Here is a 25743-nt window from a genome sequence, read left to right on the forward strand (position 1 = left end):
CGTTGAAGAATATTTTAATTGGGGCGACACGGTGGCTCATTGGTTAGCACAGTTTAGGTGAATTGAAAAAACTAAATTGTTCGTAGTGTATGGATGTAAATGATTGTGTATGGATGTTTCCCAGTACTGGGTTGCAGCTGGAAGGGTATCCGTGGTGTAAACATAGGCTGAAAAAGGTGGCGGTTCATTCCGCTGTGGCAATCCCTGATTAATAAAGGGACTAAGCGGAGAAAATTAAATGAATATTTGAACAATCTAAAGATCTGTTTTCCGGTATATATAATGTTAAATTTTATGTGAAATGACAAGTTTACGTAGATGTTTAAGATTCTTAATTCTTTAATTCTTGAAAAAACGATTCTTACTCTGTAAAACCCAACAGTAAACTGTATCAAATGAAATGAGGGTAGTTTACTCAAAATTGAAAGTTAATTCTACTCATTTGAAAAGAGTTTTGAACTCAGTATTGAAGGTAATGAGTTAATTAAAAATATTATTACTTTAACTTAAATGGAGTAAGTTCACAGTACTCATATAGATTAGCTTTTTAACTCAAATGGTTTGTAGCAATTGGTTTCCTCAAACTGTTTGAGTTGCCTTAACTTATTGAGTTTTACAATACTCAGTTGGTTTAAGTTCTCTTCATTTACTGGGTTGTACTGTGCTCAGTTTGATTCATTTACTCAGATGGATTACGTTCACAGTACTCATTAGGATAAGTTTATGAACTTATGTGGTTTGTTGCAATCGGATTCCTCAAACAGTTTGAGTTACTTTAACTTTTTGGGTTTTACAATGTATATTCTATTTCAACCTATTTAATGATAATAATTTAGCATGTTAGTTCACATACAGTAGAAAGTTCATCGTAATATACTGTAAATGTAAATTCCATTGTCCAATTGTCCCATTGTCCAGCACTTTTTGTACTTTAGTACAACAAAAAAAGTTGCTCTTGCATTCTTAAGCACTGATATAAACCTGTCTATTCTCCAAACTCCTATAAATGCCAGCTAATATTTGTATGGCAAATAATCTTGAGCAGACACCCTTTCTGATTGAGATTCACATTCTGTCCTTTCCAGCCACTCACCACACGAAGTCATGTAGATTTCACAGATTCACACCACTGCTTTCCTGTCATTCTGGAAAGGTGCAGTGTGGTGTGCTATCAGTCTAGTGGCTAAAGCTCTTAACAAAGCTGCTGAACCTGTGAAGTGAAGTGTTACAGTGAGCCCTGCGCTGTGCCCTTGAGCAAAGCACTTACCCGCACTCTTCTCCTGTGGGACTGTCTCTGAAATTAGTGTACAGTACGTCAGTTTGAATGAAAACCATCTGCTAAGTAATGAGTACCTGAGGTTATTTGCATTGTTATAATCCTGCATACATACATTTTTATGTCACTCCTAAGCCGGTGCATGCGACTTTCTTAGGGGAACCAAAGTTTGACAGACCATGACGCCTGAATTTAAATGAGTTTGAGAAGGGATAAAAAGCAAAGTGATGCCCTGTAGAGGATAAAGGGAAGATCAGGGCGCAGCAGAACGGCTGACGTTTGGATGTGGGTTTTGGTGGTACCTGCTGCGATTGAGAAGTCACCTGCGACGAGCCTGTATATGCAAGCATTCAAGGGAACTGAGACTGGAAATAAGCGGAAACTTTCACCTCTGGCCTTCCTGACACTCCAAGAAATCTCACAGCAAGAGATCTCATTTACAAAATACAAAGTGCGATCAGATGAAAGGTGACAGGAAGGGCTTGTTCGGAAAAGGCTGTTTTTACTGGTCTGTTGACTTTAAAGGACCTGAAGTTTTTACTTTCGGAGAGACCATTTTCTTTTACTTTATCTGATTATATCGGATTCTGATATACTGGTGTGAAAAAGTTTTAGCCCCTTGCTGATTTTTTAATTTTTTTTTTTTTTTGCATGTTTGTCACAATTACATTTTTCAGATCATCAAACAAATTTACATTTTAGTCAAAGAAAACACAAGAAAGAACACCATGCAGTTTTTTTAAATTAAGGCCTTTATTGTCAAGTAAAAGAAAACTGTACCTGAGTTAAATTTAGCCAAACCCAGGCCTGATTACTCCCACACCTGTTTGCAACCAAGAAATGACTTAAGTAGGACCTGTCTAACAAAGTGAAGTAGATCAAACGATCCACAAAAGCAAGACATCATGCCGAGATTCAAAGAAATTCAAAAACAAATTCAAAAACTGAGATATGCAAAGGTAATCAAACCATTTCTAAGGCTTTGGGCCTTAGTGAACCACAGTGAGAGTCATTATCTACAAATGGCAAAAAGATGGAGCAATGAAGAGCCTACCAAGGAGTGACCAGCCAACCAAAATAACCTCAAGAAAGCAGCAACAAATCATAAAAGAGGTCACAAAACAACCACAACAGCATCTAAAGAACTGCAGGCCTCCCTTGCCTTAGTTAAGGTAAGTGTTCATGACTCCACCATAAAAAGAGACTGAGCAAAAATGGTTTGCATGACAGTTCCAAGTCAAAACCACTGCTTAGCAAAAAAAAACATTTTGCCAGAAAACATCTTGATGGTCGGCAAAATTCCAAAAAGTTTAGCTTTTTGGAAGGTGTGTTCCATTGTATGTATGGCATACACATAAAAACACATTTAGTCAAAGAGCATCATACCAACAGTAAACTGTTTTAGTGGTAGTGTAACGCTGCGTTCACACCAGAAGCAGAAGAAATGTCAAGCGCGAGTGATGTTACATGTTAAGTCAGTGCAAAGATGCGAATAGACATAGAAAAGAATAGACAACAGTTCATAAAACTGGGGTCAGATCAGTCAGAAGCAACGCTGAAAGCTTCCATCATCCAGGTTAAGTTGGAGGAGTTTATAAGCTCACTGAGCTGAGTGCATATCTGAAAGGATCTAGTAGACTCAGACATTGCTGCAAATGAACCAACAATGTTTTTAAGCCTTCATAAAGCACATAAACACAGTTATTGTCTCAATAAAACCCATGTTAGCCATTTAGCAACGAAGCTACAGTTACAGGGCAGACAGAAGCCCTGCCCATGAACTAGTGTCTGGACCACCAAAACAAGAATTTACAAGACTGGAGTGGCACCCTGACACAAAGCACACCAGCAAATCTACCTCGTAATGGCTGAAGAAAAACAAAAGGAAGACTTTGGAATGCCCTAGACAATTCCTGACCTGAATCCAAATGAGATGCTATAGCATGAAATTAAACAGGCGGTTTATGCTCGAAAAAAACCTCCAATGTGGCAATATTACAATTACAACAACAGCAACAAAAAGAAATCAGTAAGGGGGCAAATTACTTTTCACACCACTGTATATTATGATGGATATCAGTTATAGTTAACATCTTTCTCCAAGTACCTAATCTGAAAAAGGGCCATAGTGTTTGTGTGAAGTAAAAAATATCACAAGATATCAATAAATATTATACATACATTAAATATCATCTAGATATTGAAAACAGTTTTGCTTGTATAACTTTCATTGGGCAATTCTAATGTATTTCTATTAAGCTTCATAACATAGTAAATGCTTTTGGACTAACTACTGTATGTAAAACTATGTTAAAAGCTGAAAGTATGAATACAGTGTTCACTTACTAGTGTTTCAGCTTAAAATCATTACAAGAATCATAACAGATATCACATTTCTAGAGATTATAAATGCACTTAGAGATTGGTACAGATTGTATATAAATTAAGTAATCATTTTTGACCAATCACAGAATTCACACTTACTGTAGACATTCATATATAAACTTTGTTAGAGTTTATGAGCATGAATTTAAGTCTGTTTTATCTGTCAGCTGTCTTTCAGTTTTACTTACTTTGTTCCAGAACTGCAAGCTAACCGAAACGCCTGACCAGGATCTGACAGACTTCACTAAGTGTTTGGCCATTATGTTGGAGGAGATCAAAGCAAAGAAACTGCAGGTTGGACTTCATCTCTTCTCCGCATATATCTATTTATATCGGTTTATCTGGATTTTACTCTCTTATACTTTAACTTATACTTTAAAAACTTGTAAGCATTGACTTCCATTGTTCGAAAAACAAATACTATTGGTCAATGGCTATAGGTTTCCAACATGTCAAAATATCTTAATTTGTGTTTACTGAAAGAAAATCATGTTTGAATCAAGTAAAGGGTGAGTAAATGACAACATAATTTTCAATTTTTGAACCAACTATTACTTTTAAAGGATGAGAAACCATCAGTAGAATATAGAATTTTATGCTGTAAATGCAAAATTGTTACACATGCACGTCCAATTTAGTGTAATTTTAGTGACCCAACCACAAATGCTTTAGGTTTGATCGCCTGAGATATATATATACAGTATTCCTGCATCTGTATGCTATATATATATATATATATATATATATATATATATATATATATATATATATATATATATATATATAGATATATATTCTCATCCTTTAAAAGTAATAGTTGGTTCAAAAATTTAAAATTATGTTGTCATTTACTCACCCTTTACTTGATTCAAACATGATTTTCTTTCAGTAAACACAAATTAAGATATTTTGACATGTTGGAAACCTATAGCCATTGACCAATAGCATTTGTTTTTCCAACAATGGACATTAAGTCAATGCTTACAAGTTTTCAGCTTTCTTTAAAATATCTTCTTTTGTGTTCAACAGAAGAAAGAATCTCATAAAGGTTTGAAATAACTTAAAGGTTCAAGACACCCTGGAGTACTTTTTTTATTTTAACAGATTTGTGTGTTTTGAGCTTTAGTTAAGGCAACATTAGCACCTGTCAGCTCTAATTGTGGGGAAAACAAGGTAATTTTGAACTTTTGTCAGGTAAGTTTATCTACCGGGTTTAAAATAATTTTTGGGACAGCATCAAAATCGTTACCGTATCGCAAATCTGCTTGTGGAGTAAAGACGCATCAGTTTCTCATTATTATTCATTGCTGAATTTTCTTGTCCTATGAGAAGACCCTGCTTATTATTATTCATGAGAGCACATGTTTTCCAAAGGCAAGGCAGAACTGCCAAGCTGTGAGACCCAATGACCAGATGAGGCAGTGCACGAGTATTTAGCAGTTCATGAAGGCTGTTTGTCTCCATGATCCATGGGTTTGTTCCATGATTTTTCCCACGATTCTGTCAGGGCCGATACAGCAAAACGATTTGCAGCAAGCAATTTTGTTGATAGAGCTGTACGAGAATTGGAGAATTGTCTTTTATCAGTTGAGTTTGTTACCATTCAGACACAAGACCTATGTCTGTGCTGCTGTGTTCACTATCTGTTTAAAATCCTCCAGATTACTGGCAGGGTTAATGGGTGGAAGATACAGGGCAAGAAACCTGCTGCACTGCTATCCACTGTGTCTGCATTCAAACCCGGGGATTGAGGAGGATAGAAGTCCTCCTCATTTATAGTATTTATATAAACATGATTATCCTTATGTTAATATAACAAATTGTGGTTATGTGTATATGAAATTACGAATAACAGGACATTAAATTGCTTACTGTTTATTTCTTTTAACTTTGTAAACTATTAAATCATGGGTCTCACGGTGTCTCATTTTGTGCGCCAACTGACAACAGCTGTTCGATTTCCTCTTTTTCCCCTGCTTTGTCGGCAACACCCACTTCTCCCTCCACGCCCATCTCGGAGCCTTTTTTTTTTTTTAATTCTGAGGTAGACTTGAACCGAAAGAGGGGAATTTCATGGCCCTTTAATAAAAAGTACATCTTTATTTTGGGGTGAACTATCCCCAAGTCAACTAGTATCAACTAAGTGTAGTTATGGCTATAATAAGTATAAAAATAAATTATTTTAAATGTATTTTAAATTCATTCTATTAGTCTGTCATTATTATAAAAATAGAACTGAAAGATATAGTTCACCCAAAATTCAAATTGGCACTTAATTTACCCAACCTCCAGCCATTCAAGATGTAGGTAACTTTTTTTAGCTCAGTTAAAGATTAAAGAAGTTTTTAACTAAACTGTGGTCATTGGAGATTCATAAATGGCAAATCAATCATTACTAGAATTTTTAGAGTTGAAAAAACAGATTCAGGCCAAACAAAACTAATACCTTTCACTGGCTTTACGAATCTGAACATTATTTACAACAGTATCACTTTTAATCCACTTTCTCAGCGAACAGTGTTTAGTGTGGGCTCTCTAATTCATGACAGTCTCAGCAAAAGAAATATAAATAAAAATAAATGCCTTTTTTAGGGTAAACTATACTTTTAATTGTGTTTAGGAAACACTTCAGAAAGTGCACTTTCATTTAAGTGACCTTGTATTTTCTATTAAATTTTCTGCAAGCACAGCTTTAAACTATATACTTTTAAGATGTGAAGACACACTACAACATGCGCCAGTTCAATACAATAAAGTATTTTTTTCCTCAAAGGTTTTAGTCATAAAATAAAAGTTTAAAAATTCCAACCTCAAGTGGTCACAAAAAACACATCTGAAATCCACTTTACTACCAGTTTTTTTTTTTTTTTTTTTTTTTAAGAGACCTTTTGAGACTCCATATCAAAGAGCTTTTACTCTAGCATACAGATGCAGGAATACTGGAATACTGTATGAGTACTATAAAGCAACATCTAGATATTGATATGTACATTACAACACAGGGAATACTGGAAACTCATATTTGGAAGGATTGTGCTTTGCATTTTCACTCACTTCTTCTACTTTTTTTTTAACCTGTCAAACATAAAAGGTGAGCTCACACCTCAGCTTCAGTGTGAATTCACATCCTCCAGGAGCTGTCAGAGAGATTTTGTATGGATATTGTGTGTGTGTGTGTGTGTGTGTGTGTGTGTGTGTGTGTGTGTGTGTGTCTGTCTGCTCCTCCTCTAAACCCCAGTCTGAGCTTCAGGCTTGTCAGGCTGTCTGTTGGTCCTCACAGAGATGCCCATCACCGTCACAGACACTCCAGAGTTTTACCAATATACAGGCCTCCAGCTCTATCTATATGCATACTACGGCCTTCGTGCTTCTTCCCATTGTGTTTATATTCACCGCTGTATCCCATTGCTACCTTTTGTGTCTCTACGCTCTCGCACAATACAAGTAACCCTTCCAAATGTGAATAAGCTTTAGTGCTGAAGGGTCACAGAGGCAACGAGTGAGGTAATTTGATTTTGTGTCAGCTCTTCTTTGTCTAAAACAAGACTGGGACTGAAATATTTATTTATCGTCTTGTTTTAAGGGATTCAGTCTAATCTGCTGGAGAGAATATAACTAAACTGAACAGCCAAGTGCCTGTGTTATGTGTATTTTAAAGGTTGCTCATTTTGTTTTACAATAGGTTCACATCCACCCAAGGTCAAAAAGCACTTTAGTTTTCTCATAATATGCATTGAAGTCTGAAATGGTTGATTCAAGGATGGAGTTGCTCTAAATGGCTCGTTTTGAGAGCCTACTGTGCTGTAAACTGTGGTCTTGTTTACACCTGGTTTTACAGTAAAGAAGAGTTTGGGTAGATTAGATCACAAATAGACTAGGGAGACGCATTGCATGTACACTTGCCATCCGGTGTCCACTTTCGGACCCTTTTCTAATGACAACGCTGGTACATATGCTGGTGTACATGCACTTAGGCTTTTTCTTAACTGTCTAATCTGATTTAGCTAAATAAGCTCAAGCTAATTACATTTCGTACAATCAATAAATACCTTGCACTTATTTTGAACAGTAAAAAAGCTAAGTATATATGAGTTCCTAAAAGTTTATGGTTAGCTTAAGACTACCTGTACTGTAAAAAATGCTAGGTTCACACAATCGATTTGTGTTGGGACAACATGAAGGAATTAAGTTAACTTATTATTTATAATTTTATTAATTTAAGTGGATTGAACATAAAGTTGTAAAAAATGTAAAATTGGGATTTTTTTTTTTTTTTTTGTGATTCCTTCATGATTTTGTTTCAAATTTATTTATTTATTTTTTTTGTTGATTTTTTTTTTATTAGAGTTTTCTATTTATTTTTCTATTTATCTATTTTTATTGGAGTTTTTTTTACAGAATGTAAATGGTACACACAAAAAAATAAATCTCTTTACATAAACAAAGTCTTTACCTGGGCTCTTTCCTTTTGAAATTAGAGGGAACCACTGCATTTTACTCATGATCAAAGCAAAGATGCAGAATAAATGCAGCATGAGCAGTTTTTAATGAGCTAAATGAAACCATATCTTTTCGCAAATTAAGCAAAATCTGAATGGTCTAACTTCAGTTTGAAGTCAGTACAACTTTTGGCCTGCTACTGTACATACAACAGCCACAGTCATATCACCTTGCAGCCCAAGAACGGTTACTCACTGAAGCTAAGCAGGTCTAAGCCTGGTCAGTACCTGGATGGGAGACCACATGAAAAACTAGGTTGCTGTAGAAAGTGCTGTTAGTGAGGCCAGGAGGTGCACTAAGCCTGTGGTCTGTGTGACTCCTAATAACCCAATATAATGAAGGGGACACTATACTGTCAGTGAGCGGCATCTTTCAGGTTCTGACTCTCTGTGGTCATTAAAAATCCCATGGCACTTCTCGTAAAGAGTAAGGGTGTAATCCTGGTGTTCTGGCCAAATTCTTTCCAATGGCCCTTACCCATCCTGATCTCCCAATCATCTCTATCCACCGAATTGGCTCTATAACTGTCTCTCCACTCCACCTATAGCTGGTGTGTGGTAAACGCTCTGGTGGCTGTCATGGCCTTTTGCAAGTAGTTGCTGCATACTAGTGGTGGTGAAGAGACCCTCCTAATGATTGATGAAGTTCTTTGGGTCTATGGCCTTACGCTACATAAATACATGGTACATGACATCTGAAGAAAACAGCTGATGAGCTGAATGAGCTGCACTTTTCTATATTTATTTATTTATTGTTTTAATAGGCACAAAATATGCACTTTGCTGTGACTTTAAAAAATGTTTTTGGACTTAAACCAAGTTTACGATTTTTACACTTGAATAAAATAACTTATAAAAACAAATTACATAACCAAGCATGTTTAAGAAAGAGGCCAGTGAGTGAGTGTTTTGTGACTGTTCAGATGCATATGAACAATGTTTTTTGACTACCTCTGAAAGTGGATGAAAGTAGATGAGCTCAAAACAATTTTGTATTTAATGTAACTTGTGACCAGATCTACAATTATGATATCTAAATGTCTTAATACCGGGTGTAAACGAGGCCGAAATGGCCATAACCTTATTTGAATTTTAGTCCAGAGGCTTACTTTCTCAGTAATTGTAAGCACAAAATAAAAGTGTTTTTGTATTTCAACCTCATGTTCTTATCCTTTGTAATTGCGAGCATAGTAGATTTGCTTTTGCAGCTCAGAGAACAGCATCTTCTTGACACACACACAAAAAAAACACAACCCAATGTCCAAAACTAGAACTGCAGTGTTTAAGCTTTAAAGTACGCTTTGTCTGTGAATAGCCAATGAAGACTTTAGGCTGCCTAATGCGAATTGGTTAAATTGGTTACAATACTGTATGCAAGAATCAAAGAGATAGTTCACCCAAAACTGAAAATTCTGTCATCTTTACTTTTCACAAACCTGTTGGACTGACTTTCTTCTGTTGAACATATTAGAACATATTTTAAGGAAAGTTGGAAAATTTTAACCATTGACATCCACAATATTTTTTCCAACTGTGAATGTCAATTCTTACTGGTTTTTAGCTTTTTTTAAATATCTTCTATTGTGCTCAAAACAAAAAATTGAAAATGAAATAAAAAGTAATTAGGGATTCGTTTTATTTCTACAGTTTCCCTGTGTTCGTGTGGTTTTCCTCCAGATGCTCCGGTTTGCCCCACAAGTCCATAGACATGGTACAGGTGAATTGAGTATGTTAAAATAGACTGTATGAGTGTGTATGGATGTTTCCCAGTGATGGATTGCAGGTGCAAGGGCATCCGCTGCATAAAACATATGCCGAATAAGTTGGCGGTTCATTCCCCTGTGGCGACCCCTGATTATTAAAGGGACTAAGCCGAAAAGAAAATGAATGAATGAATTATATTGCACACTACATGAAAGGAAGGATTCAAAGGTGCATGATGGCAACATAATGCATTGTTGCAAGCAAAATATAAATTTGCAAGACCAAAATGTTGGTTGGTTGCTATACAAGTTCTTGGTATCTACTTTCAAAGTTCTTGGCCAGAATAAATTGCAAAATGGACCAGACGTAATGCCAATATGTTATGCCAATAATTACAAAAAAATGACTTTCCATCTGGTGCCTCCGAGTTGTGCTTCGTTAAAATGCAAAGTTTGTGCTGTCATCATAAGAAAAAGTGAAAAACTGGCGTATTAGACATTTTGCAGGTAATGTGAATGTGACCTCAGTCTCGAGTAGAAGTTGTGAACATATCATCATTTCTGCTTCACTTTTTCAAAAAGTTTTACAATCAGTCCACATAATTACAGAGGCACTGTAACATGAACAATTTATGTGTCAGATGTCTTATAAGTCCCGCTATTTAAACGAGCAAGTGGGGGCTGGCGGTGAAGTGTTGATTACCCTCTGTGCATTTTAAAGAGTTTTTTTTTTTTTTTCGTCACATACTGTAGAGTTGTTGGATCTCACACAGTGATGGGTACATTGCAGCAGTCAGACAAATGGTCCCGGGAGCAAATATCAAAGACATTCTGCCAAGTCAACGTTTTCCAGTCCGCTCTGTTCCCTCGGAATACTTTCCATAATGTATGACTCTGTTGTTTGGGGAAGACGGACATAATTTTTGGCTGCAGCGGGAAGGAAACAGCTACGGTGCAACTTTGCAACGGCACTTTTAGAACGTTTATCCTTGACTTGCAGAATATACGACTTACAATCGCTCATTCGTTTCTCAATTTATTCATTCATTCATTTATTTGTTTAATAGTGCTACATTTAATGTAGAGCTGCATAGATTATCTTCGTTCACTGCGTTGTTTTAAAAAGAAACATTGAGTTATTTGTGTATATGGATCTTTCAATTTTTTGAGGAAGAAAAGTGATTTAAGTAACTTTGAACGTGGCATGGTTGTTGGTGCCAGACAATCTGGTATAAGACTGTTGATCTACTGAGATTTTCACGCGCAACCATTTTTAGAGTTTGCAGAGAATGGTCCGTAAAAGAGAAAATATCCAGTGAGCGACAGTTCTGTGTGTGCAAATGCCTTGTTGATGCCAGAGGTCAGAGGAGAATGGCCAGACTGGTTCCAGCTGAGGCAACAGTAGCTCAAATAACCACTCGTTACAACCGAGGTATACAGAAGACCATCTCTGAATGCACAACATGTCCAACCTTGAGGTAGATGGGCAACAGGAGCAGAAGACAACACTGTGTGCCACTCCTGTCAGCTACGAACAAGAAACTGAGGCTACAATTCACACAGGCTCACCAAAATTGGACAATAAAAGATTGGAAAAATGTTGCCTGGTCTGATGAGTCTCAATTTCTGCTTTGACATTTGGATGGTAGGGTTAGATTTTAGCATCAACATCCTGAAAGCATGGATCCATCCTGCTTCATATCAATAATTCAGGCTGGTGGCGGTGGTGTAACGCTGGTTGGCATATTGTCTTGGCACACTTTGAGCCCATTATTATCAATTGATCATCATGACTATGCCTCCACCCCTTTAGGACCACACTGTAGGATAACGCACCATGTCATAAAGTGCGAATCATCTCAGACTGGTTTCGTAGATAATCCACAATCACCAGATCTCAATTGGGACATGGTGGAATGGGAGATTCACATCATGGATATGCAGCCAACAAATCTGCAGCAACTACATGATGCTATCATGTCAATATTGACCTCAATTCTGAGTAATATTTTCAGTGCCTTGTTGAATATATTCCACCAAGGATTAAGGCAGTTCTGAAGGCAAAAGGGAAACCAACCCACGCTGTAAAAAATGCAGGGTTGCACACAATTCATTCATGTTGTCCCAGCAAAAATCAATTAAGTTAACTTGACACTTTTAACAAATTGATGTGGATTGAACATAAAAAAAATTAAGTTGTCTCAATGAACACTAAAGAATTGTGGTGTTTCAGCTCATTTTAGTTAGGTAGTTTGAACGAGTAAATAAATATATTTTTTGAGTGCAGAAGTAGTAAGGTGTACCTTTTTTTTTATGCCGTTACATAAAGTAATCGCAGTCTATTTTAGTAATCCCACTCATTCTTTTGCTTTTTTCCCACATTTTTCTGCTCATCTGTTTGCGTAAAAACGGTTTTAAACCACTAATCAACGCTTTATTGTTGATTTATTCATTAATTTGTTTTATTATAAGAATATTTCACTTGAGTTTACATAAATGTGTTTTAATCTATTTTCCCCCACAATCACTCATTAATTTGCTTGTTTGCTTATTCTCATCATTTAGTTGATTCATTTTTTCATAATTAGTTTGTCCTTTGCATTAAATATTTATTCTACAGTTCCATAATATTTATATTCTTTTTCACTCCACAGCTACATTTTTGTTTTCTGTTCATTCGATACTTTTGGTATTTAGTTTGTTAAATGCAGCACTACATAAAAACAAAATACATCATTTTGCTCTGTGATTTATATGTCCATTCATTTGATTATTCATTTATTTAAAAATATTAGAACTGTGTAATACCAGTCACAATTTATTTTTAATGAACAATTCATGCTAATAACAAACTATTAACTAAGACTTCTAGCTCAATAAACTACTAATTAGCTGCTTATTATTAGTTATAGGTAGTAGTTGGGTAGGATTAGGGATGTAAAAAAAGGCTACGTTCACACTACAGACAAATGTGTCTCAAATCTGATTTTTTTGTCCACATGTGTCTCAGATCTGTTTTCGTCTTGACAGTGTGAACAACCCAAACAACATGAAACCTGATCTTTTCAATTCAGATTTGTGCCACTTTTTCATGTAAAAATCAGATCTGATGTTTTGCAATCTGACCACAGTGTAAACGGTTATGTAGGATTTCATGTGACTTCATGTGATTTCATGTCAAATTCGATCGACATGCGTCATCATTCTGTGCTGCAAACATGCAGGTTGCTTGGTTGTTCCTTTTGAAAAAAAAATTGAATGCAAAACTGGTGCTTGTTAACCAATCATTAACCATTAACCTTTTAAAAAATATTGTTCAGTTAGTTTTAATATAAATATACAAATTAGCTTTTCACCTAAATAATTAATACAATAACAGAACCAAATATGAAAGACTACGATATAAAAAATGATGTCAATATAAAATGAACCAGCTCCACTTTCTCAGTTCTGTCTGTGGCTGCTCATTTACCCTTGATGATGCCAGAAAGACACGCACTGCGCATGTCACAAATCACAAATAATCAGTGTTTTCAATCACAAGAGACTTATTTTAGGTTTCAAATGTCGCAATATACATTAGCAGTAGCAGAATTAGGAATTATGTTGGTATTTCAAAATATCATCCTTTTTTAAATGTCCACTATAGTGGACACCAGGAGCATCTTAATGTAATTAATGCCTGCATGTTGTAGGGGGCAGAACTAAAGCAGAGAAGATTCTTCATAAGATAGTTGAGGGAGACTCTGAATTACAACCAGACAATTAGAGAATGACAATATCAGCCATATCCTGTACAGTTTTGTTGTTGTTTCAAGCTAAAATGGTCCTGTGGTCCACTACAGAGGACATGCTGTAAAATTAAAAATAAAAACAAAACATAAAAACTCTAAATTATAATTTTTTTTAACCCAAAGGATGTAGGAAATCACAGGAAAAAAGAATAAAAAAAATTCTTTACGTCTCAGGAGGGTAGACTATCGAAAAAATATAAAGCTTAAAGGGGCTAATAATTTTGTCATTTGGGACCCAATCAAAATCAACTTAATTTGGGAAATATATAAAAGAAAAAAAAATCTTAGGTGGGCTAATAATTCTGACTTCAACTGTATATTTCAATTATTATAGAAAACGAGTACTTGGTTTTACCAAAACTAATATTGGATTTTTTTTAGAAATTAAAGAAATTATGAGTAGTAACTCCACCCTGTTTAGAGCATCATTGTGGCCGTTTTACGTTATAACTAATGTGGATCAAACAATGGATCCTGCTACAGAAAAACTATGAGGTTTTGGGGAAACACATGTCACTACATCATTCTTTTCTCAAACGTTGCATCATACTATGATAGTTCGGCCGCGAGTTATGTCGGTTACACAGTTACACACCCCAATTTAGCATCATGATCTGTTCACACTGGAAATTTGATTCTGGCCATATTTTCAACAACAATGTGAACAGCTATGCAAAAAAAAATCAGATTCAGAATAAACAGTTAATATTGCAATACTAGGCAGGTAATAAGCGAGTAGCTGATACAGAATATCATCATGTACTTTTTAACTCTCATTCATTTGCACATTTATCAGTTCATTTATTTGCTTGTGTGTTTGTTCAATCGTGTATTCTGTTATTTGTTCATTAAAAGATTAATTCTAAAGTTACACAATGTTCATTGATTTTGTTGCTCCTACAATTGTATTTTTATTTGTCTGTTCATTTATTTGTTTGTCTAGTTTTTTTCTTTGTTTATTATGCAATTGTTGTTCATTCCTTCATTCATTGATTTATTCATCCATCTTAATCTAGCCTTTTGCTCCCAAAGTCACTCATTTGTTTGCTTGTTTAATCATTCATCTGAAATTATTCATTCATTTGTTTGTGCAATTTACAAACATCTGCATATAACACTGCTCTACTGGTGTGTGTGTGTTAATTTGTTTGTTCATCGCTCATGGAATTACATAAAAGATTATTAAATGGGTGGTTCACCCCAAATGAAGGTTCTGTTAGCAATTACTCATCCTCCACTTGTTCCAAACCTGAGTTCCTTTCTATGTTGTACACAAAAAGGCTTGAAGAAGTCATTGACCTCCTGTTTCCAACATCCTTCATAAATATTTCTGTTGTGTTCAACAGATGAAATAAACTCATAGTTTAGAAGCACTTGAGTGTGAGTAAATAGTAATTACATGTTCATTTTTGGGTGAACTCTCTCTTCAATGTGCTTTTTTGTCTTTGTATAATCACTCATTTGTTAGCACATTCATCTGTCCATCAATTTGTTTGTTCATTTGTTCGTGCAACGGCACTTAACAACATCACTCATTCATCAGTTAATTTGTTTGTTCATTAGCTAATTTATTTGGTTCTTATCTCATCTCTCTGCAGATAGACAGCATCGTAACACTGGGAGGTTTAGGAGGCCGTTTTGATCAAACCATGGCTACAGTGGAGACCTTGTTTCATGCACAAAAGATGACCGATATGCCAGTTGTGGTTATACAAGACTCTTCTCTGGCCTTCCTCCTTAAAGAGGTAAACACCTCTGTCTCTCTCTGTCACACACGTACACTTACTCATTCAGTCATTTGCATGTGTTAATCAATGTTTGCACTCTTGAGCTTTTGGCATCCTGATTGCTGCACTTAATGATCAATTGTGATATTAAGCAATTAACAAATGCAGAGACACTTTAGTGCCTCTTCTGTGCTGATTCTTGTTTGTGCACATTGAAAAGGTCACAACTCTGAATTACTGTAAAAAATATATTAAAGATTGTTAAATGTTTTCAAGAGATTGTACCATGCCTTTACAAATGCATTTGGCCCTATCATACACCCAGCACAAAAAGGCGCAAGACGTGCTTGGCGTGATTTGTTGCTATTTTCTGACCAGCGCAAAAGTAATTTTCACGTTTTGCCCCACTATATTTAAAAATCAAATCAATTTGCACCACTCTGTGAACTCATAGGTGTGCTTGTCTGAAATGCAGGCGTGTTAAGGTGCATTGTTGGTGTTGCTATTTTGAGGAACTGAAAAAGGCAGCACTATTGACCGACTAAAAGCTGGTCTAAAGTCCAGCACAGAGCACGTTAGTTATGCGCCTATGGGTCCAAACATTTACACATGCTTAATACACACAGGATGTACAGCAACACACAAATATCTATACCTATGAAAAAACATAAAGGATTAAAATGTTACAAAAATTATTATTTTCTACATTAATATAAACACCACTACTTCCATGCCTCATCTGAGGGTGGTTATTTCAGTTTGTTCATGACAATTTGCGCTTGTATAATGTCATTATTATTATTAGCAGTTATTTATTATATGCATATTTATATTTGTTTTAATAAAATAATACAAACAAGTGTAGATTTATCCACCTGTTGGGTTTTGGAGATGCATCACCATATGGAGCATAAGAATAGGATGTGTGTTTGGATATAATTCAGTTTGTTGACCACACTTGACCACATTATTATTGTTCATTTATTTGTTTGCTGGAAATTAGAACCTGAGTTTAGAAGTAGTTTTGAAACAAATCTGTGTGCTTAACAAACTAAATTAAATACGTAGGCTAATGGATGTCTTCAGCGGAGTGCGTACAACTCCTTCCTTATCCATGAACGTAAAGTAGTAAAGTAAAGTAAAGTAAAGAGAAAGTAAACAGGCAGAATGGAGGAGGCTCATTCTTTATCCTCGCGCAGATGGTCTGTTCAACTGTTTTCTTGCTAGTCAAGCATTCAGTTTTTCCTCTTACAAAGTCCACCATGTAAATAGCAAATGCGCCATGGCACGACACAACTGGCTCTTAAAGGTAATGGGAAATGAGTCTCTGATTGGTTTAATGCACGTTATGCTTAAAACGCACCCATAACTCATTAAGAGAACAAGCACGACCCTGTTAGACCATGTGCCAGGGCGCAAAGCATATTTTTTAATCGTATTTTATAAGCATATTTTTCCTGGAAGTCTCCAGTATTTCAGACCCCATCTCCTGTTTTGTTATTTCTCCTGGAAAACTCCCATAATTATAGAGACAATCTTAATAAATGTATTAATTTGCTTGTTATTAGTTGCTTGTTAATCTGTTCATTTAATTGTTAATTACATTACATTAACTACAACTACATTACGTTTTTTGTTCATTTAGTCATTTATTATTTTGTTTGTTGATGTAGCATTGCATAAAAAATCTTCAAACGTCAGTTTGCTTTGTGTTTCATTTGTTTGCTCATTTGATTATTCATTCATTTATTTTAGAATATTCCAATATCTTAATGTACTTTTTCATCTATGCATGCTCTCTCTTCATTGTTGATTGTGAACATTGTAAGATTTACTGTTAAAAAATATCAAATATTGTGAATGTTTTCATGCTATAGTACCATGTGTTCCCAAATGCATGTGTGTATGTTATAAGCTTATATTTGCACAGAATCTCCATATTGCTCATAGAAACCCTTGTCTTCGGCAGACCTGCAGAGAAAAGACATTGTGATCTTGTTCAACTAATAAGAAAATCTTGCAGAATTGCTTCGGCTGCATTACTTTGCATTCCGGATGAGAACATTTAATCAACCTCTGAGGCTCATAGAGAATTTAAGACATCGAGATGATTTTGAGACTCTTAATCTATCAGCTGTTGTAATGGTCCAGAAATTGAAATGAATGCATCTCAGTCTATATAAAGATGTCCTTGACTGCTTCTGCGCCTCATAAAGAAGACTTATAAAACATGAATTCAGCTCTATCTCTTCTCATTTGCTGCTGTTTCTGGCTTTGCACAGACAGATCAGAATTAGTTCTGAATACTCTGAAGTTTGCACAACTCATTTTTTTTTCATTAACATAAAACATCTCCATTCATATATATAGTACTTTGCTGAATGTAAAAGGTGGTAATTATGATTTACAGAGTAGTTCTTAAAACATCCTGCCAATTTTAAGTGTCAGTAAATTAACACTGCTACTTTCAAGTGAGTGTGTGTGTGTGTGTGTGTATAGACCTTACAGAATGATTTTAGAAATGTGATAATTGAAATGATCACAATGTTAAATTACACTTTTTATTTCTAAGTGAGAACTGCATTGCAAAGTTGCCAACATCTTTGCTGGTGAGAATGTTTTTAAATGTTTTTTTTAACTCATCTGATAGTTGATTTCGTTAGTGCTGCTGCAGTTGAGGATCATATGTCTGTTTATTTGGAGTCTCTGTCTTTATACTTATCAGAAACTTGCAGAAGTGCAGATACAACAGCACACATGCACCCTACTCAAAGAAACAAACATTACAATTAGTGGCTGGTTGTTGGGTAGAGTAGATTTACTAATGCACAAGGATATCCTGTCAGGTCTGAGCAACCAGAAGGTCAACTGTGATAGAGGCCACAAAAAAATTCATGATGGTAATGGGAGAAATGTCTCACTCCCCTGCATATACGCTCACCAGTCACTTTATTAGGTACACCTGTCCAACTGCTCATTAACGGAAATTTTTAATCAGTCAATCACATGGCAGCAACTCAATGCATTTAGGTCAAGACGATCTGCTGCAGTTTAAACAGAGTATCATAATAAAGGTGAATAAAGGTGATTTAAGTGACTTTGAACATGGCATGGTTGTTGGTACCAGACGGGCTGATCTGAGTATTTCAGAAACTGCTGATTTAATGGGACTCTCACACACAGCCTTCTCTAGGGTTTATAGAGAATGATCTGAAAAAAAAGAAAAATTTTCAGTGAGCGGCAGCTCTGTGCGCACAAATGCCTTGTTGATGCCATTAATCAGAGGAGAATGGCCATACTGGTTCCAGCTGATAGAAAGGCAACTGTAACTCAAATAATCACTTGTTACAACTGAGGTATGCAGAAGAGCATCTCTGAATGCACAACATGCCAAAGCTTGAGGCAGATGAGCTACAGCAGCAGAAGACCACACAGGTTGCCACTCCTGTCAGTTACGAACAAGTAAACTGAGGCTACAGTTTGTACAGGCTCACCAAAATTGGACAATAGAAGATTGAAAAAGCATTGCCTGGTCTGATGAGTCTCGATTTCTGCTGCGACATTCAGATGGTAGGGTCAGAATTTGCCATCCTGCCTTGTCTCAAAGATTCAGGCTAGCTGTGGTGGTGTAATTGTGTGGGGATATATGTCTTGGCACATTTTAGGCCCATTAATACCGACTGAGCATTGTGTCAATGTCACAGCCAACTGAGTATTGTTGCTTACCATGTCCATCCCTTTATGACCACTGCATACCCATCTTCTGATGGCTACTTCCAGCAGGATAATGCGCCTTGTTATAAAGCATGAATCATCTCAGACTGATTTTTTGAACATGACAATATCCAATTCACTGTACTCCAATATCCTCCACAGTCACCAAATCTCAATCCAATAGAGCACCTTTGGGATGTGGTGGAATTTCGCATCATGCATGTGCAGCAGACAAATCTACAGCAACTGAGTGATGCTCTCATATCAATATTTTTACAACCGGCTCAAAGTTGCAACATTACAGAGACAATACAGACCAGGTAAATTGAAAAGAGAAATGATTTATTAACAAAAACATAACTAACAAAACTATTTAAACCAATCAAAGACAGTATAAATGGAAGTCAGTAGTGAAAAGCATGTGAATGGTAGTGAACTGAGCTCATGATCTAAATCAAACTAAAATAAGTCAAGAACGGCAGGCAGGGACGTTCGGCTAATCGAGCTCCCTCTCAGAAAGAATGCCAGACTCTTTATAGGCACCACACAATGGGTCTCAGGTGAGATGACCCACCCACCAATCTGCAATCATGCAGGCTCTGCAAATCGCAAAGACACAAAAAACAAACAGGTTCCACATGGGACTTAACAATATGGACCAAAATGAGGAATATTTCCAGTGCCTTGTTGAATCTATGCCATAAAGGATTAAGGCAGTTCTAAAGGCAAACAGGGGTCCAAACCGGTCCTAGTAAGGTGTATCTAATAAAGTGACCAGTGAGTGTAGATCTGTGTAATAGTAGACCAGTCAGGGGGTCTATGATGACCTGTCTTCACCCTCGAAAGTGCACTGACATACATGTGTTGGAACTTGAACTTGGAGCAGTGGAAAAAGGTTTCCTGGTTTAAAGAGTGTCATTTTCCAGCCTGATCTCACAAGAAAAAGTAACTATTCAATTCAGAGTTCAGACGTATGAAAATGTACGATTTTAAAAAGAAGACGTGGCACCCAACCCTACATTTAAACACAAGCATCATTAGGGTGAGCAAATCGTACTAAATTGCACGAATGAGATTGTATGAATTCAAACAAAGTGAAGTTTATTTATAAACTAATTTCAAGAGGATCACACGCTTATGATTGCTTGCAGCTGTCTCTGGTTCTAGTCCTTACCAATCCAGCCAACGTTTCTGTGCGGAGTTTACACATTCTCCCTGTATTCCCTCGGGTTCGCCGGTTTCTTCCCACCATCCAAAAACCGACAACTTAAATTAATTGATTAATCCAAATTGGCACCATAGACATGCACCTAGTAAGTAAGTTATCTCTTAAGAGCAATCACTATCTCGATCTCAGATCTCGAGATCTACCTGAGATCAACCTTCTCTCTCACCTTGAAAACAGGAGGGAAACCCAGGCTCGAAGATCTTATGATCTCAGAGCTCTATCCCAGGACAGCATGCCAAACAGGCTTTATAATCAATCATCAGCTAAGTGTGAACTCTTGAATAAGCCCCTAAATCAAAAAGTTACATATTGCCATGAGATCACATTGCATTTTCTGTAAAATTACATAGATTTCTGTGTACAAGTGTACTGTTTACAAGGGGAAGCAATGGAATCAGAATGCATTGTAGGCTATTGACAAGCTGGTCAAGATGTGGACAAGACATACAGTGCTCTGGGTAATTAAGAATTAAATTATGGGAAACTATAGGTTTAGTCATTTGGTTGGTCTTAACTTTGACACATGCTCAACACATAACACTGTTGAAAACTTGTCTTCTCTGGTAGAAGAGGTCTGCTGATTAGTTTATCAGTAATGGTTTGAGGAACATAATATTCATGCCAGTAATACAATTAAGGGTCTGTTGGATGTTTTTAATGAAAAAGTTTGATCCACATGGCTTTAGCTAAAAACCGAAGTACCTTCTGGGTCTGCTCCTGATAGAATTAAGACTATTAGTTCCACCAGATACCACAGGACAGCCTCAAGGGTCTTGTAGAATCCATGCCTTGGTGACTGCTTTGAAAGCGCACAGAAGATACCGCACACTTGACCGGGGGGCATAATGTTTTGAATCGCTGCGATTTCAAAAAGTAAATGTTACAAAGAAGGAGCTAAATTGTGAAGGACAAAAGCTTTCTGAGAATAGGATTGGACATCCTATTTGCAGTAACAGCAGTAAACGGTCAAACTATTTTGTCTTGAAACAAGTGTATTTGTGGCCATACATAAAATAATAAAACAAGAAAATGCCAGTTTCCAACATCAAGCAACATTACAAGCTATTTTTATCTCTGAAAATTAATGAAAGTGAATGAAACCTGAAGTCTTGAGCCAATAAATTTCCAATGGCTACGCCTGGTCGTACAAAGAAAAAAGTTCTTCAGACTGAGTGTCAGTCACATTCAATAACCTTCTCCTGCACTTTTTTCTTCACACGTTTAGGGCAGACATCACCAGCTGAATGTGAACACTGGCATGGAGGGTAAATGGTGCAGTCTGGTTCCTGTGGGCTCTCCCTGTCTTACCACCACTTCTGGGCTTAAATGGAACTTAGGTGAGTTGCACGCCTTCAGGCCACGGGTCTATCCACCCACTCACACACACCTCAAAACACACACACGGCCATCCCAGAGGACCGTCTCCCAGCCTGTGCCATCCTCTGTGCTCCATTTACATGGCCCTGTCCTAGATAGGAGACATTCATTACCCCCGACAGCTCAAATCTCCAGCAAACTCTCACTGATGCTACAGCTGATGCAGTTTGTCAGGCCTAGATTTAGAAAGAGCTCACATTTACATCAGTGGATTTTAGTCTCTCAATGGTGTTTGCTTTCGAATTGCTCATTTTGTTTTCATAAAAACGCTATTTCCTCTAGAGATGACCCATTGAGAGGTTGCCTCTCACAGATTAAACAAAAGAAAAGAAACAAACAAGAAAAAAAACGTGTTGGGGACATTGGTTTTGTGCTGTGTACTGGATGTACTGCACCTTGCAATCCATCTTCACTTTAACGGTGGACAGTTTGTACTATTATATGAAGGAGAATAGAGGATTTTATGCTTTTGTGATATTGAATGTGAAGTGTATAATTTGTTGCACGACCGAGATCCCCAAATTCTTTGCAGTAAATAGTGTTTACAAACAGGTTTCGACTCCAGTCCTCCATTGTTCGGCCAAACAGATGGTTTAAATAACCTACACACTATCCCTCTAAGTATCAACTTGACTTTTTTCTTTAGAGCCGATTCAAACTTTGGCCATCTAAAAGCATGCTGTTAGTCTCTGTAGTGGTTTTGAAGGGTTGTAGCTCTGAGTGGGTGAAAGTGGGCCGCCTCCTACGTGCATTAAATGTTAAAGGTGTGCCAAACGACGGCTCTGACTGAAGACATTAGAGGGAATAGTAATGTAGCCCAACTGTTTGCCTTTGATCTGCTAATGCGAGCTGTCAACGGGAATAATCTCCAGCAAGTTTGCAGCAGAGGCTGGGGTTTGTGGTGAAAAAGCAAGCTCCACTCCTCCTGTTAAATCCTGAAGAGGGCACAGGCGGTGTTGTTGTGCTGGGGCCGAAGTGACAGATACATGACTGGGAAGTTCAGCTTTATTGTGTCAAAGGCTTGACGTATCTGCCAGAAGCAAACTTTCCAGAAGATTGTAAATATTGCAGACCGTAACATTTGACCTTGGCTTAAAATCAAAAAGCTTAAGTTTTTCCATCACAAAACTAGCTCTATATGTAAGGCTTCTTTTTTGTGCTTTTCTACTGCATGGTACGGCATTGTACCGTTTGGTATGGCTGACTTTTGGGGATTTTCCACTGTGTACAGTACCTGGTTGCTTAGTACCAGCTCAGATGAGATTCCAAATAATTTGTACCATCACTAAAATATTAAATAAAGACTGTTGATTACTGGCTGGCCCTAGAGTCTCGTCACAAGTGTTGGGCAATAATGCATTACTAGTAACAGCATTACTTTTGACTGCAACTAATACTGTAACATTCATTCATTTATTTTATATTGGGCTTAGTCCCTTTATTTATCCGGGGTCGCCACCGCGCAATAAACCGCCAGCGTATCCAGCACGTTTTTACGCAGCAGATGCCCTTTCAGCCGCAACCCATCCCTGGGAAACATCCAAACACACTCATTCACACTCATACACTATGGATAATTTAACCTACCCAATTCACCTGTACCGCATGTCTTTGGACTGTGGGGGAAAACTGGAGCACCCGGAGGAAACCCATGCAACCTTCTTGCTGTGAAGCGACATCACTACCTACTGCGCCACTGCGTCGCCCTAATACTGTAACACATTACTTTTTAAATATAGTAATTCCGTTATTGTTACAATATGATGCATTTGTCTGTTACTTGGTAAGTACATTAATTTTGGCTGCAGTCTAGTCCACATCTTCCTGTTTACAGCGGGGACGCATTGTGGGATTGGCAGATGCCAACCTACCACTGTATAAGGTCCCAGACTGGACAAAAGTCAAGCGAAAGCAAAGGCCAAATGTGCTCAAGGTACACTTAAGCTTGGTTTATACTTCTTATACTTGATTAGTTTAGTAGACACAGTGACACATTTCTATTATATTTCAGAACATGGTATTTAGAATGTATAGCGTTGTATTGCTCAGAAAAATGCTGTGATTTATTTTTTATTATTTTACATAATTTTATAGCTGTTATACAACAGCAGATTGTGCACTTTGAATATTCACCTTATTCTTCGCATACGAGCAGGCACAGCCATTTGAATCTTTTTGGCTCGAGACTTTTTGACCCGCTCTCATTCACTTCCATTCGTTTTTAGACATAAAAAAATTGATTGATGTTGCAAACTGACATGTTCCTATTATATGATTCTGCTTTGTCTGTATAATCATGAAAACACTTGTCTGTAGACCAAGTAGGTTGACCGTTTTCTGCGGTTTATTATTCCTAGTCATTTCTAAAACAAGTTCTAAAACAATCACAAAAACGAGCGCACTTCCGCATTGAACAATAAGGTCAATACACAACTTCCTTTCTATAAGTTGCTGACATGGCATGTTTAATTTGTGGTTAGTTTGAAAATTGCTCATCAACTTAATTTTTGAGCAGCTGTTGTGTTTTTGTTTTGTTTAGAGTGCAGAAAATGTATGGTTGTCTATAATAGCCGTTTTTGGTGCTGAGTTTCACCAAATTGATTCCGAATGATAATTCAGATTATTATTTTTTATATCATAAAGTTTTTGTTTTTGATTGCATATTGTTGCTAGTTCTCATACTCAAGCTGTGAAAGGACATGCTAATACAACAACTTATATGATGCTGAAGCCACTTTTGTTTTTGGTTTTTTTGTTTCTAAATATATTATTCAGCTGGTTTATCACCTTGTTATATTTTTTATTTTTGTGCTGCTGGTCTGACTTAAAAATGGCTTTTTGCTTAAGTCTGTCTTGTGTTTTAGTTGTAAGAATGCAAATTAATAAAAAATATAAATAAATTAATGTTTTTTGGAAAAGTATCTCAAAAATTACTTTTAATAAAAATGCATTCATTTAAAGTAATGGATAAAGTAATTGAGTTTTTGAATGAACTGTAACTGGTTACTTTTTTTCAAGCACAACACTGATCGTCACTACCCATGTCATTGGATTTGCTACATTTAAAAAAACAGCCATCAACAGCCGCTGAAGGACTGTTGAACGGAACATAACAAGACTCCACCATGAATAGTAGAACAGGTGCAGATGTTCCTCTTGTTGTGAAACATCTGCCTGTTATTTAAAGCTGCCATAGAATGAAAATCTATATGCGTAGGCATAGCTGAATAATAAGGGTTTAGTACATGGAAACAACATACCGTGAGCCTCAAACACCGTTGCTTCTTTGTTCTCACATAAATCCAAAACACTATTACACTGCACAAAGGATTATTAACATCCAAGCGCCCAGCTGCATTTGAATGGCACACACCATTTCCTAGTGAGATTACTACAATGATAATCTTTTTCCAAAATGTTTAAGTTCATCTAAGCACGTATTAAATGTATTATGCATGTGAGACTGTTACGCCCCATCTAGGGGTAAGAACACAACATAAAAGGGAAGACTGCACATATAATTCTGTTTAAAATATATATAAAGAGATTGTATTTACACAATGATTGTCTCAAACAAAATTTGTCTTTTTCAACTTCAGAAGCTGACCAGGCCAAAATAATCAACACAACAAAAACAACACCTAAATTCTAATTCCCTCTAACTTCCCGATGTGCAGCAAAATAAAATAAAATAAAATACACTTTAATACCTAACTCCCTTGTCCACAAAATAATAATCAATAAAAAAGGTACAAAAAAATGGTTTCAAGCTTCCTGCTTACTGTGTACAAATATTTACATTCAGCAAACAAATCCAAAAACCAAAACAGCAGAGTAGTCAGTTAACAGACAGAGGTCAGATTTTTAATGATAATGTTACAGATTTTCCAGGATCTGACAAAACAGGATGTGACAAAGGAAGAATTTATATGCAGCCAGGAGTCTGACTAGGTAGGGTGTGGCATCAATTGGAGCAGGGGCAGGGGCAGGACCAAGCAAAGGAGCAAGTAAACCTGCTTCCTGCAGAGAGAACAAATAAA

General features: G+C 36.6%; 1 protein-coding gene across 3 annotated transcripts in view; it reads left to right on the plus strand.

Annotated features, from left to right (window-relative positions):
* The window catches only part of tpk1 (thiamin pyrophosphokinase 1), a 163464-nt gene that overhangs the window by 79200 nt on the left and 58521 nt on the right, over window positions 1-25743 (plus strand). For 2 of the 3 annotated variants that reach the window (NM_001006074.1, XM_087308521.1), the window contains 3 exon segments: window positions 3860-3955; window positions 15256-15402; window positions 21552-21663. In NM_001006074.1, the coding sequence (NP_001006074.1) occupies window positions 3860-3955; window positions 15256-15402; window positions 21552-21663 (355 nt within the window). 3 annotated transcript variants of the gene reach the window in all.

This window comes from Danio rerio, chromosome 24 (genome assembly GCF_052040795.2).
Source record: "Danio rerio strain M-AB ecotype USA chromosome 24, GRCz13ab, whole genome shotgun sequence".
Classification (NCBI taxonomy): Eukaryota; Metazoa; Chordata; class Actinopteri; order Cypriniformes; family Danionidae; genus Danio; species Danio rerio.